Here is a 15,913-nt window from a genome sequence, read left to right as displayed (position 1 = left end):
AGACTTACTTCTTGAGTGATTGCTGGTCTGAACTGTTTGTGCAATTCAATTATTATTCTTAAGCAAATCAGTACATTTTCTTCATTCTCTGTCTGATAAAAAACAGAATTTTTAGTGAGTCTACTGTTGCATTCTTTAACACCAAAACCCTGTAAAAGCGCAGTTATCTCGGCAACTTGTAAGTGTCCCATTACTACGGATTTGCATGAGCAAGATGCCTTTCATTTTACCTAACTCTACCTTGTAATCCCTGGGGATGGCTGAAAGTAAATTAAATTCATCCCTACTGGAACAAAACCCACAAGTTTCAATGACTACATGACTACACACCCCACAGACAAAAGACGAGCGTGGCCATTTACACACCAAGACATCTCCAGAAACAACACTTCATTTTTGGCAGGCTTCAAAGAACAATGTTTTCAATGCTGAGTAAGAAGCAGAACTACAAACTACGTCTCTGGAATAAAGCATTTGCATCTGTATAAACTAAGTAAGAAAATGCTTATAGATGAAATGTTGTCTGAAGTAAGCGATAAAGAACAGTTCCCTGCAAAATTAAAAGCCAAGTAAGGGAGAAAAAAAAGCATGAAGAAATTCTGTAGACAGTAATTACACTGATAAAGACTAAACAGAATGCTCCTCCACTCTTGCTCCAGAAGCACAGCCAGCGTAGCTACTCAAAAACCCACCTCCAGCAATTCTGGAGATGAAAAAAGAGGAAAAACTTTCTGCAAATCTGAAACAGTTTTAAAAGAATATACATACACACACGTGCCCATAAACAAAGATAAATACCTCTAGAAATCTAAACATCACAGACAGGATATTCTTGGTATGGAGACGAAGGTGCTCATTTGTTGGTATTCTGTGAATTATTTCAAGCACTAATTTCCGGAGTTGCTGTTTAAATTAATAAAATAATTAAATAAATAAAGGGCTTCTGGCATTTTTAGAAGACCACAAAAACAGCCATGAGTTGACGCATATTTTCAACTTTCATACTTGAGCATGCTTAAAAAGCCACTTTACTTTGCACAGACACACACACACAAACACGAAATGCTTCCTATTTTAAACACGTGAATAAGCCAAATGTAACAAATCACTGTTGAAAATGCAAGTAATTGAGGTCCTTAAACAAGTCTGGAAAGCCTTTAATGACATTGATTCTCAACTACTGCCTTTTGCAACAATGTGTAACAATTTTTCAGAGAGAAAGCCAAGTCTAATGCATCTAGTTTTTCCCTTGCTGCTCTTAAAAGCATGACTGCAAAGTTTATAAGCAACATATTCAGAAACTGGACTTTTCCAGTTTCACTCCAAACAACAGCTGTATTTTTAAGAACAAAGACTGTACAGAAGTTGGTTCATTAGGCTAACCAAGAACATCACTGAACAAGCAGCCTGCTGCACGTACTGCAGAAAGCAAAGAGATGCTCTGCACAGTTTACCTGAGCTGGCTTCTCCTGCAGAAACTGAACTTCTCCATCCTGCAGGAAGGTGAGAAACCTCGGGATGATGTGTTCCAGGAACGTAGAATATTGAGGGGATGATGTCACATTCTAATTAAAAAGGAAACAAGAATGGGAAGGCATATAACACACTAACACAAATTGTATCAAGTTACACTCAAAGCTTCTAGAAAATATTTTCAGTGATTTTTAATAGACGCAGTATTTAAGCATCTGCTGACACAATACAGAGTTAGCATCTTTGAAATCAACACGTACAAAACCCCACGGAGACATTTTTAGATAGTCACTTACTGCAGTGTTAAGTTCTGCTCAGCCTGTGTGCACATTGCTGCAGAACTCAGTCCCTCACACATGCTGAGCAAGGATTAAGCCTTTTAACTTTTTTTAATTTCAATAATACAGTTGTAATAGCTTTAATTGCATTTCACTACATCAACCTAAACAAAACAGCTCACTGGACACAGATAGCTCATCAACAACTGAAATCCGCACAGTGCTGCGCTTCCAGCACCTTGCATAAAGCTTACTTAAAAACATCTGATGGCATCAAAGAGCACTAGAATGGGTATTTTTGTGTCCACATCACAGACTAAGCAAGATCACTTCAAACAAAGCAGATTTGGATAGGTGTTATAGCAACAGCACTTTTTTCTTATTTATTTATTTATTTATCACAACACAACTGAAAACACAGACACAGAAAGAATTACAGTTATTCTAAGATCTTGCATTTATTTATTCCACAAAAGAACAAGCTCTCTATACTTTCAGAACAGACACATACTAACTAGGTATTCCACGACAGTACAATGTGACTAACATATACTTGGTTTAACTTGTTTCTCAACTTTCTTTCTGGTGCTCATCTACACTTGACTTATCACTAAGCAAGGGATGTCACCGGAGTCATCTCCATTCCCAATGTCAGCCTGTGCACCTGACAGCTCTCCTCACTTCCATCCTATCGAATTACTCAGGAGTAACACAGGGTCCTTTGCTTTGTGACAACATAATACGTACTCAAAACAAATAAAACAATGCTTAAAATAATTTCAGATCATTCAACCAAATAGAAAAAAAAAGTATGATGTCACTTTTATTTAAATGCTTACTGAATAATGACTAAAGAACAGAAGAGCTCAAGTTCAAAAGATGAACTCTTCAAAAACGTGGGTAGTTGCTAAATACAGCAGTAACATCCTGGACAGTTTTTTTTAATTAATTACCTCAAAATTCTCACTGACTTCTTGCATCATTTTCAATTTGGTTTCATCAGCTGAAAATGGAAATTCAAACAGAAAAATAAATAAATACAAAGCTAAATCATGAAAGCAAGTACCAGGCATACTGATGAAAGAAGCAATCAGATCTTATCAGTTTAGCTATCACCGCCCAATTATAGAGCACACAATTCTCACAAACATCCCTGTCATACAACCACACACACACGACTCACTCTCTCTTTGGCTCAAGGAAATATTATTCATCACTTTGCTTCTTCAAAAACCAAAATTTTACCAAAATTTAAACTGAATTTAGCACGCGTTTGTGAACTTTCTGAACAATATTCAGACATTTGTGAAACAAACCACAAGAGAACGTGATTCTGTGATTCTATTAGCAGTCTGTTCTGACAGGACAAGGGGAAATGGTTTCAAACCAGAAGGGAGATCTAGATTGGATATAAGGAAAAACTTTTTTTAAAATAAGGATAGCGAGGCAATGGCACAGGGTGCCCAGAGCAGTGGTGGTGCCCCGTCCCTGCAGACACTCATCCATCCAGGGGATGGATCTGAGCACTGGTGGAGCTGTGGGTGTCCCTGCTCAGCGTAGGGGAGTTAGACTAGATGAGCTTTAAGGGCCCCTTCCAACTCAAAAATGATTCTATTATTTAACTTACATTACCAAAAAAAAAAAATGTATCTTACGTGTATTAACGTCTGTAAGAGCAGCCACAAACTGAAGGTATTTTTTCATCAGAGTGGTTTGGTCCACCACTGTGGGCCCTTGTGCTGAAACAAATGCCATCTTGGAGGAGGATCAGCTTTCACTACATAAAATCAAGATCAACGTGCCTACAAAATATGTATGTGTGTGTTAGTTTACGTATCTGTTTAATCACAGTCATCATATTACCTAAACCCATTCTTTTGACATACTGAAGAGGACACACTTCACTCTCAGAGTCACAGGGGACATCTCTGCAGGCCCACGGAACAATGCCTGGCACGCACAGCACCCAGGAGCACAGGTACATACTTCCCAACAGCCGAGACAACCCAGCTCTTCCCATCTGCCCTCTCTGCACCTACTCTGAGGCCCCACCTGGAGCACTGAGCCCAGGCCTGGGCCCCAGCTCAGGAGGGATGCAGAGCTGTTGGTGTGGGTCCAGGGGGGGGGCACGGAGATGCTCAGAGAGCTTGAGCACCTCTCCTGTGGGGACAGGCTGAGGGAGCTGTGGGTGTGCAGCCCAGAGAAGAGAAGGCTGCAGGGAGCCTCAAGAGCAGCCTTCCAGTACTTAAAGGGAGCCTATAAACAGGAGGGAAATCGACTTTTTACACGGGTAGATAGTGACAGGACAAGGGGGAACAGTTTTAAACTAAAAGAAGGGAGATTTAGTTTAAATGTTGGGGGAATTTTTCTCTAAGAGGTGGGTGATGCGCTGGCAGTGCTGCACAGAGCTGTGGTGTCCCATCTCTAGTGGTGCCCAAGGCCACGGATGGGCTCTGGGCAGCCGGAGCTGGTGCCTGATTTGGGCGCTGCCAGCCCCGCCCGCAGCAGAGATGGAACTGGGTTGATCTCTGAGGTCCCTTCCAACCCAACCATACCGGGATCCCGCGATCCGCGTCAGCATCAACGCCTTCTGCGTCCCCCCAGCGCCGCGCTGCCCTCCGCCCCGCCCGCATCCCAACCCCGCAGCCGCCCCCAGTGACCCGCTGTAAGAGGCGCCAGCAGCCGTGCCGCCAACGCGAGCGGCCCTTCCCGCTCGTAAAGACACCTGCATTCAGATGTTGCTCGCTCCTCGCCCTCCCGCTTTAGCCCCGCCGCCCCGGGCCGGGCCCGCCGCCTCTCACGGCCGCTTACCTCCACCGCCCGGCGCTCCCCGCTGCCGCGCCGCCATCACGCCGGCCCCATCCCCGCCGAGCCGCCCTGCCGACACGGGCACAGAATGAGCGGCCGCGCCGAGGCTCCCCGCGGCCCGAGGCCTCCGAGCGCGGCGCTGCCGGAGCGCGGCCCTTCCTCCTCCGAGCGGTTCCGCCCCGCGGGCAGCTCCGCTCCGCTCCGGGCCCCGCCGCTTCGCCCCAGCCCGCCCCGCCGCCGGGCCCGGGCCGCCGCCCCACGCTGCTCACCCCGCGACGCCCCGGCCCCCCGGCTCCGTCCTTTGTTGCTGCCGGAGCCCGGCGGCAGCGCATGGGCGCAACGGAAGCGCCCGAGCCCAGTTCCGGCCGCCTCCTCCCGCCGCCCGCCTCGCGCGCACCCCCGGGCGGAGCGGAGCGGAGCGCGGCGATCGCGGCGCAGCCACAGCGCGCGGGGCCGCCGGGAATGGCACTTCTCGGGGCTGCGCGGCCCCGCCGGGCCCGGGTCTCTCCGGGGAGCGTCCGCCCCAAGTGCTGCGGGCAGCTGGGTGCGGGAACCACAGCCGAGGGCCGCGCCGAGCCGCGCGGGACGCGCAGCCAGGTGCGAGGAGCGGCTGCGGGGCACGGCTGGACGGCGCCCGTCGGGCCGCCCCGCGGGCTCTGCCCGTGAGCTCCTTCGGCGCACGCTGCGCTCAGGGCTCCTCGCGCACAGCCCCTGCAGAACGGCGTGCCCTCACCTCGCCGCTGGGCAGCGCTGCGTGGAGCGCGGAGCGGCTGAGGTCGGAGGGAGCCCTGCCGGTCACGGAGCTGCGGCGGGCAGCGCTGCCCCGCGCTGTTTACGTCTGGGTTTTACCGGCTGCTGGTGTTCCAGCAGCCGCGGGCAGCACAGCCCCGCGGGACCTTCCCCCTGGGGGTGGTTGGGCGCTGCCGAGGGGGAGCGGCCCCGGGGGCGGACGGACGGAGCGCCGCAGTACCGCGGGCGGCCTCGGGGGCAGCGCCCGGCGCTGAGCGGTGAGCGCCCGTCATGCTGCGGCTGAGCTGCGTGCTGCTGCCCGGCGTGCTGCTGCTGCTCGGCCGCGCCGCCGCGGCGCCGGGTAACGGGGGGAAGGGGCCGCGGCCCCGGGAGCTGGAGAGGCGCTCGGAGCTCGGGCGTGGGGCTGCGGGGACAGCGGCGCTGGGGATGGGGCGTCACCTCGGGGAGCTGGGACGGGCTGTGGGTTGCCCGAAGCTGGGAAGCGTTTCTGCTTCACGCGGCGCTCGGGCAGCCTCTGGCTCCCGCTCTGGTCCCGCGCTGCGCGGGGTGGGAGAGATGGAAGGGACCGGGGAGCGCTGCTGGCCTCGGCGCTCGTGGGGGAGGCACTGATCAGCGGCTGCGGGGCGGCCCTGGCTGGGCAGAACGCGGCGATAGCCTCCAAGGAGAGGTGCGGGATAGATAAACGCGAGGCGGCTGTTTTTCCCCAAGTTTCACTGAGAAGAAGCGGAGGACGGCCTGAACTCCCTAGAGAGCAGGAACTTCTCAGCAGTCGGTTCCATTAAATCACGTTTTCCCTATGAATCCCTAAAGCTGAACAAACTCTGAGCTGTTCCTTGCCCTGTAAAAGGGCAACAGTGCAGTTCTAGTTTGGGCAGTAATGTGGAAATTTGCATCCAGGCTTGCTCAGCACCTGTGACCCATGGAATAACAGGAGGGCACTATGTGGATGCTTTGGGCTTCCCATCCCAGCTGGAGGGCTGCAGGAAAGGCAGTGCAGGGATTAGCTGGCCCCACTGCTCCCTCCTGTCCCCGTGAGCAATCTGTTAGCTGCTGAAAGAGTGAGGGAACCCCGCAGCTGCACAGCACTCTGCCTAGTATTGCCCTCGTGCTCTCCCATGAGAGGACAAGTGGGCAGAGAACTGCACAGGGTGGCAATGAGGGCAAACCACCAGACCCCCTTTCCAGCTCTGTCCCATTTCAGAGCTTGCAGTGGCTGATGTGTTTTGTTTTGCTTTAGCAGATCATTTCATCATAGAATGGCTTAGGGTTAGAAGGTTCCTTATAGCCCTTCAAGTCCCAACCCCTGGCCGTGGGCTGGCTGCCCCCCAGCAGCTCAGTGTGCCCAGGGCTCCATCCACAGCCTCGGGCACCTCCAGGGATGGGCAGCCTGTGCCATGGCCTTGCTGCCTTCTCAGTACATTTCATTTACATTCAACCATGTCCAGTGACAGAACAAGGGGCAGTGGGCACTAACTGAGGCATAGGAAGTTCCGCACAAACATGAGGAAAAACTTCTTTCTGGAACAGGCTGCCCAGAGAGGCTGTGCAGTCTCCTTATAGATTATAGAGAAGAAACAACCGTACTGAGGTTTTACATTCAGTTAGGAGGAGGTTGAGCTGATCAGCATAGCTGACAGAGGAAGCAATTGGATGAAATCTTACCTGGCTTTGGAAGTTCATATTTTTTTAGGACAATGGTTTGCCCTGTGAGAGACTTCCTGAGGCTGGCTGGTAACTTCTGTTTTCTGTAGCTGCAGAGGATTGTTCTGAATCCTCGCCTTTGGCTTCTTCACTCTGCTCCTCACTAGCACTGCAGAAATGAAAAAGATGCAGGGGGATATTATTGAAAAGTTTTGCTTTCTCCTTCATTTGCATTTCAGCTTCTTGAGTCAGGGTGAGTTGTGCTTGATTATAAATCAATTGGAACAACCAAGATTAGAGCTGAACGTGGCCTTCTAGCTGGAAGTTTTGTGGCAGCGTTATTAGACCCATAATGACACTGGGCCTGCAGCTATAGCCTAGCTCTGCCTGTGAAAACTCCTCAGAGTTTTTGGGATGTTCTAATCCAAGGCTCCCTCCTACTGTTGGCACTTCTAGGACCCCTTCTAACAGATGTTTAATGTTTGAATGCATGTATGCATACAACAGTTTCTGTTCCGAGTTTTTTAAACAGCAAAAAGGTGGTAGTTTTAACTTAGTGCTGTGAGTCACATAACCACAGCTGGCTAGGTAACATGTGCACTTATTTACAACAACATTTCTCTTTTTTGTCCTGCTTCTGATTTCCACAGAAGAGTATGGTCTGGAAATCACCAACAATGGTCCCATCACAACAGGAGCTCAAGCTACTATTCACGCCACTCTAAGGATGAAGAACAACAGTGCTGTATCAAACTTGTATCACTTTAACTGGATTTATGCTCCTCTAATCCTGATAGAGAAATCCGAGCAGCGGTTTAACTCCATGATTCATGTGGCTGGTGAATTTCCTGGGACTTTTCCCATATCTGTCTGGGTGACACACAGAAACTGCTGGTTATGTCGGCCAGTTGCTAGGAATGTCACTATGCTTCAGATCACAGGTAAAGCAGAATTGCTGCTGCCTCTGCTAGCATCAGAAAATGAAAGCCAGGCATAAATATGGCTTCCACCACCAGAGTATGATTTGCGTAGCACTTCGTTGAGGGTGGCTTTGGCAGGCATTGTACCAACTGGGCTGTGCTGTAGTCTGCCTATATCCAGGCAGCAAGTGTGATCCTGCCCATGTTTTCCTGCCTCTAACATGTTTTCCTGTTTCTAATGGAGAAACTGAGCTGGAAACCCATGAGAAACTGAGCTGGAAACCCAATGCTTCAGTTGGTACAGTTCAGTTGTTCAATTATTCAGTGCTGCCCAGACTGCTAAAACAAAGCTTCCTATATTGCTTCCCAGCACTTCTAATTCTAAAGGTAGAACGACCAGCAGCAGTACAATGTACTGATTTTCCCTCTTGCATGACATAGCAAAATGTTAGGCCATCAACACATCAGAGCCATTCTATTTTCTTTCAAAGTTCTGGCTGATCATATTGAAATTGAATATGAAGCCATGGCTACATTTCCATACATTGCTATGTGCAGCTTCAGCTTTTTGTGAATATTCATAACCATAAAATGTTTTCTTCTTTGTTTTTGACAAATTGGCCATTGGTGCAGCATGGGTAACCTAATCTCTGATGCAGGGGTTGACGTGAAATACCAGCGCAATGCTTCCCACTGCCCCTTCTTTCAGAGACTAGCAGCTGTGTCCCTTAACCAAATGTCCTACTGCTGTTCTGACATGCTCCTGAATAGGCCCAACTGCCAGCTGAAAATAAGGACGTGTGAGGACAAAAGAGCTGACCACAGGGCACAGCTGACATTTTGGGAACAGCTATTGAGATTTTCCTTTGAGAAACAGTAAGCTTAATGGATAAACCTTTATAAAAGGATATATGGCATCTTTTCATGCCTAAGAATTGCTGCCTGGGTGAACGTGTACTTATTCCTTTCACTCTCTGCACATATGTCCTCATAGCACAGAGCACCCACAGGTAGTTGCCAATAACTAATATAAGTTACAGCTCCAGTTAGTTCTGCATTATTACCCTATTCTTAGTTGCACAACAACAGGAGAACAGTTACACAGTTATAATGAATTCTTAATGGGTAAGAGTCTGTTACTGGTAATTAATATCCTATTGATTTTATGAGTTGATAAGTATATTATCATAATACTTCTTCAGTCATAGGTTAAATTTTATTTGGGAGGTGGGGAAAGTGCTTTTGTGTTTCTTGTGCTAGTCCTTGAAAACAATCATTGGACTTTGGCAGACATGAAAATCAGAATTTCCCCCTTTCTGTATCACAGTGTGTGTAGCACATCTGTCATTCATAGCAGCTGACTTCAGTTCTATAGAATTAGCTAAAACTTTGAAAACAAACTAAAACAAAACATATGAAATGAACATGAAGGGAGTATATACACATTCTGATTTGATTCTGAATTCGCTGTTCCAAACACTTGATATTTATCCTAGTTCCTTTAAAATCAATTGTTATTGATCTCAGTCAGTCCAGGATGTTTTCTCTCAGTCCTATTAGAAGCTTCCTCTTGTCCCGCTGTACAACCTTCAGTAAGTCAAGTAATCTCATCACGTGTAGCAACGCTGAGTAATAGAAAAAAGTACACTGAACTGGGGCACAGAAGGACTTACGCTGTGTATTTTAAGTCATGCTTTCGTACACAGAGCATACTATGAAAGTGATATAAGCTGTCATTCTTTGTCTACCTTAATTTTCTGCAGAATTTGTCACAGGGAATCTTACCATTGCCCAGATAGAAGACAGCAGATTTATCAAGGATGGTTCTAGCTCTTCTATGGGTGCTGTGACACGGATTTCTTTCTGTCTTCATGATCCAAGTGATTACTTCAAGTCAGCTTCGTTTGTCTACAACTGGGATTTTGGAGATGGGTAGGTGTGGTTACTTTGTTTTCTTTAATGAATATTCGAGGTGCCTCTCGTTCAGCTGCTCATCTAGAGGGAAATCCTGATTAATGCACAGGATGGAGCATGCACCTTTGCCCGCTGGTATGACCCCGCGGCAGGGAGGATGAAGGATGTTCAGCTCTTTGCCTTCCCTTGAGTACAAATGTATGTCCAGTACAAATGAGCGTACACAAATAGAAAAACAAGATTTTGAATACTACACCTTCTTTCTTTCTACCTTCTTTTTTAAGAAGTCTTTTATTTTTCCTTTTCAGTACTTCAGTTGGCTGTAGTCCACCTGTCATAATGGAACCTTTCATCTTTTACTGACTCTTCCTATTCCATTTGTAAAGTCCTTTAGCACTATCCTTAATTTCATTTTTTAAAAATACATAAATAGACTCTGAGTCTGATATGATTGTAGTTTTATTGGTTTTACACCAGTGAAGTGCAGCAGACGTTAATCCTTATTGATGCAGACATAAAGGAGAATTAGAATCATAGCTGACCACCACTGGCTATAAAGAAAATAAATTAACCCTTACTCCTTTTTAAATGTTAAATCAGAAATAAGTAAGGACTTGATAAAAGGCGATTTTGATTTTCATGTTACACACAGAGTTTATCAGATTACCAAGGAGCCCTTTGTCTACTGTAACTACTCCACCACGGGGAATCGCACAGTGCATCTAAAAGTCGTAGCGGAATGGGAGCAAACTGGAAGCATCATGCACGAAACAGAAACTGTGCAGAAAACTGGTGATTTTACTACTGCTCTGGAGCTGCTAGGTAATTATAAAACATTTTGCATACTCAAAGTTTTATACATATGTAGCGATAGGATCTAGATGGTACGATTTTAAGGTGATAATATAACTTGGGCGTTGTTTCAAGTGGATGAACTGGTCGATATTTTTCAATGAAGAGTTTGCATTCTCAAATGGACTATTCTCAAATGGAATATTCCTAAAAAGTAAATCTGTTAAAACAAGAAAGGTTCATTGATTTGATCAGTTGTAAATAAACACATACACAATAATGCAAAGGATTCATGAAGTATCTGATTATATTCAAAAAAAGAAATCACAAAGCATTCAGAAAGCTTATAAGGACTCTACCAGTAGGTTTATTTTGGGGGCGTGAGGGAGGTATTGTTTGTATGAGCGATGCAGCTAACATCTACGTCGTCTAAGAAATGAAACATTTACTGGAAAACCAGTGAATTTGAGGCTACATGTTCCATGGGATATGCTTGCTCTCTTCCTCTCAGATGCTGTTAAAAGCATTAACGTAGTGGGCTCCAGAGAGACTCACGTAATGGAAAACTTGAGTTTATCTCTTCATATCAATGGCACGTAAGTAGCAAACACTACAGCTTTCCCCAAAACACTTTATCTAAGCTTTTTTCTCCTCTGTTTCCTTAGAAGTCACTTGCACCCCACAGAACTGTTTGTTAAAGTGTCCTGTGAAGAAAACACTGTTGAACATTTGTTTTTCTTGGTTTAAAATACCATGAACTCTAAGAGCCTGACAGAGCCCACATCTGTACAGAAAAGCAGGATGTTAAAATGTTTGACTCCTCAGCAAATCCTCATATATAAAGCAAATGTTATCTTTATCTCTTTGTAAATAGAATGTTAAAAGAGAACTAGCCAGAGAGAAAGATAGTGGAAACAATGACATTTTAAAACTCTCTTTTGAATTTTTATCCCTGACAAATTAATTCCTCATAATTAAACTGTATTCAGAGTCCTGTTGAATGGCAGCAGCCCTTGACAGGCACACAGGAGTGGTGAGTTTCAGAAATAAGTCTGACAGAGTAAAGGTTGCCATAAGATGAGTAAGATAGAGGGGCACCACGCTGTGAGAGATGGATGTTTTGTTTTGTTTTTAAAGTGATCTTTGCAAGGAAAAGCCCAGAGAAAAATGAAGTTGTTGAAGGGAGCTGGGTCTGGGAAGGAGAGGAAAAGGGAAATGTCACAGTGCAGTGTGATGAGCTGGGAAAAGTCCAGCTTGGGTAACTAATCATTTACCGTCGTAGGAATGTAGGAGACTTAGGAGCACCTTGATCTGATCTCAAGCTGCAATATTTAGAACATGTGAGAGCTTCTCATATAGCAAAAGCATTTTAAATAATGTCAAAGCATTCAGGAGAGTACCTTCACCATAAAAACTCCCTGATCACAAAGTCATTAATTCTCCAGAAGAGTAACTCTTCTGTGCTCTGCTGTAGGGAGTGAATTTGCCTAATGGTGGATTTCCAAAAACAAGCCAGAAAAGAGCAGGGCTGTTAGTAGGGATGTAGGACAGAGGGAGCAGCACCCAATGCAGTAACGTACCAAAGATATGGTACAGATACACAAAGCAGCACAGTTTGCATTCAGCAAGTGGACTGCACTTTGACAGACTGGAAACTACAGATGAGACATACGAGATACATACATACGAGAAAATATGAATAGTTAAAAAAACATTACAGGCAACCAGGCTTGACTCTAGGATGGCCAATGCTTGCCAGACCTAATCTGTAGCAGCAGGGCTGGGACTGCTGTGATAGCAGTTTGTGACAAAGGCTTGAGAGATGCCTTATCAAACACATAAACATGCTGCTTTCTTACCAGAGACTACCCTGAGCAGATAAGGAACAAAGTGCTAATAAGATAGTGTAAAGAAAAGCTCTGTCATCAGAATCAAAGTCCATAGTGTGTAGGGGGAGTCCAAGCAGAATCAGTTGGAGGAAGGATCTGACCATGTAAATAAATGGCATCAGCTAGATGCAGTGAGAATGCATGCAGACATAAAGTGGATTGCACCTGGAGAGCTTGATAGCAACTGAAAAGCTTTTTGTTATTGTAAGGGACTACCAAGAGCCTTGCAAGTTATTTAACTTTCTTAACTGCTAGTCCATTGTGCAGAGCTACGTTTACCTTCTTTTCTTTCTTCTTCTTCCTTTTTTTTTTTTTTTTTGTTAAATCAGAAGTCTCGGGTGTACCTCAGTAGCACAGACAGTGATCTCCACTGTGAAAAGAACAAAGAAAACCAACCTATACTCCCCTGCAAGAGGGGGAAAAAAGATTGCTTTTATCTCTGTTAGAGCAGGACATGGGTTTTCTACGCACAATGGCCTGCCTATGACCCACACAGGTATTTAGCTCTCAGCTGAAAGGCCTGCTGTTATAAAAGCGTCACAAAGACCTTTTTTTTCAATGGACAAACTCTATGAACCAAAAATTGTGTAGTTAATTACCTCTCTATTTGTAGTTAGATTAACTTTATTATTTTCTAAGTTGTTATACAATTTTATCCCAGTGATTCATCAGCTCTTAGCTGAAAATTTTGGAGCGTTTAATGTGTTGTTGTGGTTGGTTTGTTTCTAAATGTCATTTCAGCCCACCCCTGGCATTATGCTGGCTTATAAAGTCCGAGTGCATTCCACTAGAAGGTGAAAAATGCCATCTGGTGGTGATCACCGGCTCCTGCTACAACCTCAGCCATACCTTCAGTGACGCCGGGCAGTACTGCCTCAGCGTCCGAGTGCAGAACGGCGTGACGATGCTGCAGACCTACCACGAAATAAAAGTGTGGCCAGCAGGTGAGCTGCAGCACACAGATTCCCGACTGTCTCAGAATCTGACAGTCTCAAGCATGTTGGGAGCATTATGCATTAACTCACAGTAGGTGAGGTTTCTGGAAACATGAAGAGAAAGGAAAGCTTGTACTGTGCCTACTGTAATTGCTTTGAGATTTTGTATCCTGCTGAACCCTTAGTCTCAAGAGGGTCTTGAAGATAACACGTTCCCTAGGAAGATTGTTCTGAGTTACTTAAATGACATGTTTTTCAGTTTAAATAGTCTCCCTCTCTTGTAGTTAGAGAGGATAACTGCAAAACCCCATCTCTGCTGCCCTTCATGGGGCTCTGATTCATCTGAGAAAGGGGTTAGGTAGCCAAATGAAGAGGACCTGGCCCCAGGAGTCAGCTAGACTGTAATAACAAAACAGTTACAGAACATCCCACGCGGGCCAGCACTTCTGTACATACTGCAGGAGGCAGTAGTGTACACTGAAGGCTAGGAGGTGGAATCCTCTTTGCTGAGGGCTACCAGCTGTTGTGAAGAAAATGCTGATCAATGTTCCTCCCTACCCACTCAGGGCATGATGGAGGTACAGGCACACTTGGGAGTTAGGGCTAACATGCAACTCACAGGAGGTTTTTTCAGCCCATTTAAGCTGACCCTTACAGTCCTGTATTCCTACTTCTGTGATTTCAGAAAGATCTGAAGTAATCTGGGCTGAAAAATCTGTTCCCTGATGCATACACATCCTTTGTTGTAAAAACATGAAAAGTTCCCCTAAAACATCTTTTTCTTCTGTTACCTCTTCTCAGTGTATTGTATCACTCCAGGAATGTCCCCTTGTGCTCTTCCCCAGGGATCCAGCCAGCCTTCTTTGTCCTGCTCTGCATCGCCCTGGTTTCAGTGATGGTAGGACTGGTGCTGTACACGACCTTTCGAAGTAACACACAACAGAAAGACCTTGTGGAGGTATTACTTTGAGCTGGGATAGTAATTAGATAGCTTTCAGCTATGTCTCTTCTTTCATCCTCAGGCAAGCAGAGCGGGAGGGAGCATTTCTCTGGTATCTGTCTGAGCTGGCAAACAGTTCAAGCAACATGCATGCTTCTGGCTTGTGGAAAAACAAAACTGCAATTCAAGTTGCCAGGGCTATCGTGGCTAGTTAGTTAAAGTTCCTAAGCGTGTGCTTGTATTGAAGTATGCCTTCCAGAGGATGTACCTAGAGTGGTTACATGGAAGAAAGCAGAGGGATAGTGAGAAGGGATATGGAATAGTAGAAAAGGATGGTTATGTTACCTAAAGTGACTCTAAATTGTCACCCAAGCTTAGTATGTGACCCTCATCTCTGCAAGTGCCCTTCCACCTCTCTTGTGCAGCTTTTCACATTTTCATATTTATAACAGTCATGAGCTCCTAAACCAAAGATAGCTTTCTTGGCCCTTTGGAAAGTACCTAATAGATGTAACATTATGCCACCATATGCATAATGGACCTCGAGGGAGGCTGCTGCGATCCGTGTGTCCAGCTGGTATGAATCAGAAATCTATTCAAAGTTGGTGACTGACTGAAACTGGTTGAGGACCAGGTGCCATTTCTGACCCAGAGTATTCTTGCTGGTTTCGCTTGAACTGGTATGACTGGAATTAAAAATAGTCTCATTAATGTTCTTTTTCCAGGTAGCTGACTTTGACTTTTCTCCGCTGTCTGATAAAAGCCTGTCTTCTCCTTCAGAGTCAGGCTGTGGCCAAGTATGTTGCAGATCGTGTTTTCTTCGGTCATCTCAAGAAGCTGCCAGGGAAAGTCATGAATTTCTACTTTCTTTTTACAAGCCAGTCAAAATGTACACAGTGTGAAGAACACAACTGCACTTTGGTTACACCAACTCCATGTTTAACTTTCTCACGTGTGATGAGTTACAAGCCCAGTGCTGCATGAATGGTTTCTTTTTGCCAATGCTATGAGGTAAACCACTTTGCCAAGTCCAGCACTTGAGTGTTTCATTATATAATCCAAAAAAGGAGGAGCCTGAAACACCGCAAAAGTAATTTTGTATTTTTAAATTATACAGATGTATACATTTACAGCTGTGAAAGCAGCATTTTATTCTTATGAAAGATTATTTTATGCGCAGGTTTGCTAAACTCACTACCTCTTGTAATTTCTCTGTTCCTTCTGCTGTATGTTTCAAAAAAGAAAACGCTTAAAACAAATATACTTCCCTTTCTTATGCTGTAAAAATACTACTGGAAATATAAGTTGTCCAAAAGGTGTCTGAATGTACATTTGTTCTAAAAGGGAACCGACTTGTCCTGCTGGGGAAAGGCTTTAGCCTACGTGCTTCCAGTGAACCAGACTATGTAATACCCAGTGTATTCCAAGGGCCTCACATGCGGTGTTAGGTCACACGTCACTTCTTTGGTTGGGGTCTCTGTGCTCTCCCTAGCATGTCTGACCTATGACTGATGGCACCAAGCCTGGCTAAGGTGGATATCACCCTCAGACAAAAAAGAGAGGCATGGACTTA

General features: G+C 45.6%; 2 protein-coding genes and 1 long non-coding RNA gene across 8 annotated transcripts in view; 1 reads left to right on the top strand and 2 right to left on the bottom strand.

Moving 5' to 3' along the window:
• The window catches only part of TRRAP (transformation/transcription domain associated protein), an 84,613-nt gene extending 74,821 nt beyond the window's left edge, over window positions 1-9,792 (bottom strand). For 3 of the 5 annotated variants that reach the window (XM_021411662.1, XM_021411665.1, XM_021411664.1), the window contains exons 1-6: window positions 4,563-4,723; window positions 3,407-3,553; window positions 2,705-2,754; window positions 1,455-1,565; window positions 799-903; window positions 9-92 (exon numbers count right to left, since the gene is read on the bottom strand). In XM_021411662.1, coding sequence (XP_021267337.1) covers window positions 9-92; window positions 799-903; window positions 1,455-1,565; window positions 2,705-2,754; window positions 3,407-3,506 — 450 coding nt within the window. In that variant the 5' untranslated portion in view covers window positions 3,507-3,553; window positions 4,563-4,723. Of the gene's footprint in view, window positions 1-8; window positions 93-798; window positions 904-1,454; window positions 1,566-2,704; window positions 2,755-3,406; window positions 3,554-4,562; window positions 4,724-6,971; window positions 7,120-9,655 lie in introns of those variants that run through there. The other 2 variants (XM_021411663.1, XM_021411666.1) reach the window with 2 other exon arrangements.
• TMEM130 (transmembrane protein 130) lies at window positions 5,320-15,659 on the top strand. Of its 2 annotated transcripts, none has more exons than XR_002443132.1 (8): window positions 5,320-5,649; window positions 7,601-7,891; window positions 9,634-9,802; window positions 10,437-10,606; window positions 11,088-11,172; window positions 13,207-13,409; window positions 14,202-14,358; window positions 15,066-15,202. XR_002443132.1 is itself a non-coding variant. In XM_021411667.1 (8 exons), the coding sequence occupies exons 1-8, from the start codon at window positions 5,580-5,582 to the stop codon at window positions 15,240-15,242; spliced, it is 1,278 nt and encodes a 425-aa protein (XP_021267342.1). In that variant the 5' UTR covers window positions 5,330-5,579; the 3' UTR covers window positions 15,243-15,659. The 2 variants fall into 2 exon arrangements, 1 of the variants encoding a protein (XP_021267342.1); XM_021411667.1 differs by having other exon boundaries at window positions 5,330-5,649; window positions 14,246-14,358; window positions 15,066-15,659.
• On the bottom strand, window positions 12,768-14,327 carry LOC110405873. The gene is made up of 2 exons (XR_002443161.1): window positions 14,192-14,327; window positions 12,768-12,835 (listed from the first exon to the last, which is right to left on the bottom strand). It is a non-coding gene; the product is annotated as an uncharacterized LOC110405873 (long non-coding RNA).

Source organism: Numida meleagris, chromosome 13 (assembly GCF_002078875.1).
Source record: "Numida meleagris isolate 19003 breed g44 Domestic line chromosome 13, NumMel1.0, whole genome shotgun sequence".
Classification (NCBI taxonomy): Eukaryota; Metazoa; Chordata; class Aves; order Galliformes; family Numididae; genus Numida; species Numida meleagris.
Note: the sequence above shows the minus strand (reverse complement) of the source record. Positions and strands in the feature narration are given on the sequence as shown.

Coding starts and splice junctions, on each gene's coding strand:
- TMEM130 (XM_021411667.1), top strand. CDS start 5,580: ATGCTGCGGCTGAGCTGCGTGCTGCTGCCCGGCGTGCTGCTGCTGCTC. Junction 5,650..7,600: donor CCGCGCCGCCGCGGCGCCGG/GTAACGGGGGGA, acceptor TGATTTCCACAG/AAGAGTATGGTCTGGAAATC. Junction 9,803..10,436: donor AACTGGGATTTTGGAGATGG/GTAGGTGTGGTT, acceptor TGTTACACACAG/AGTTTATCAGATTACCAAGG.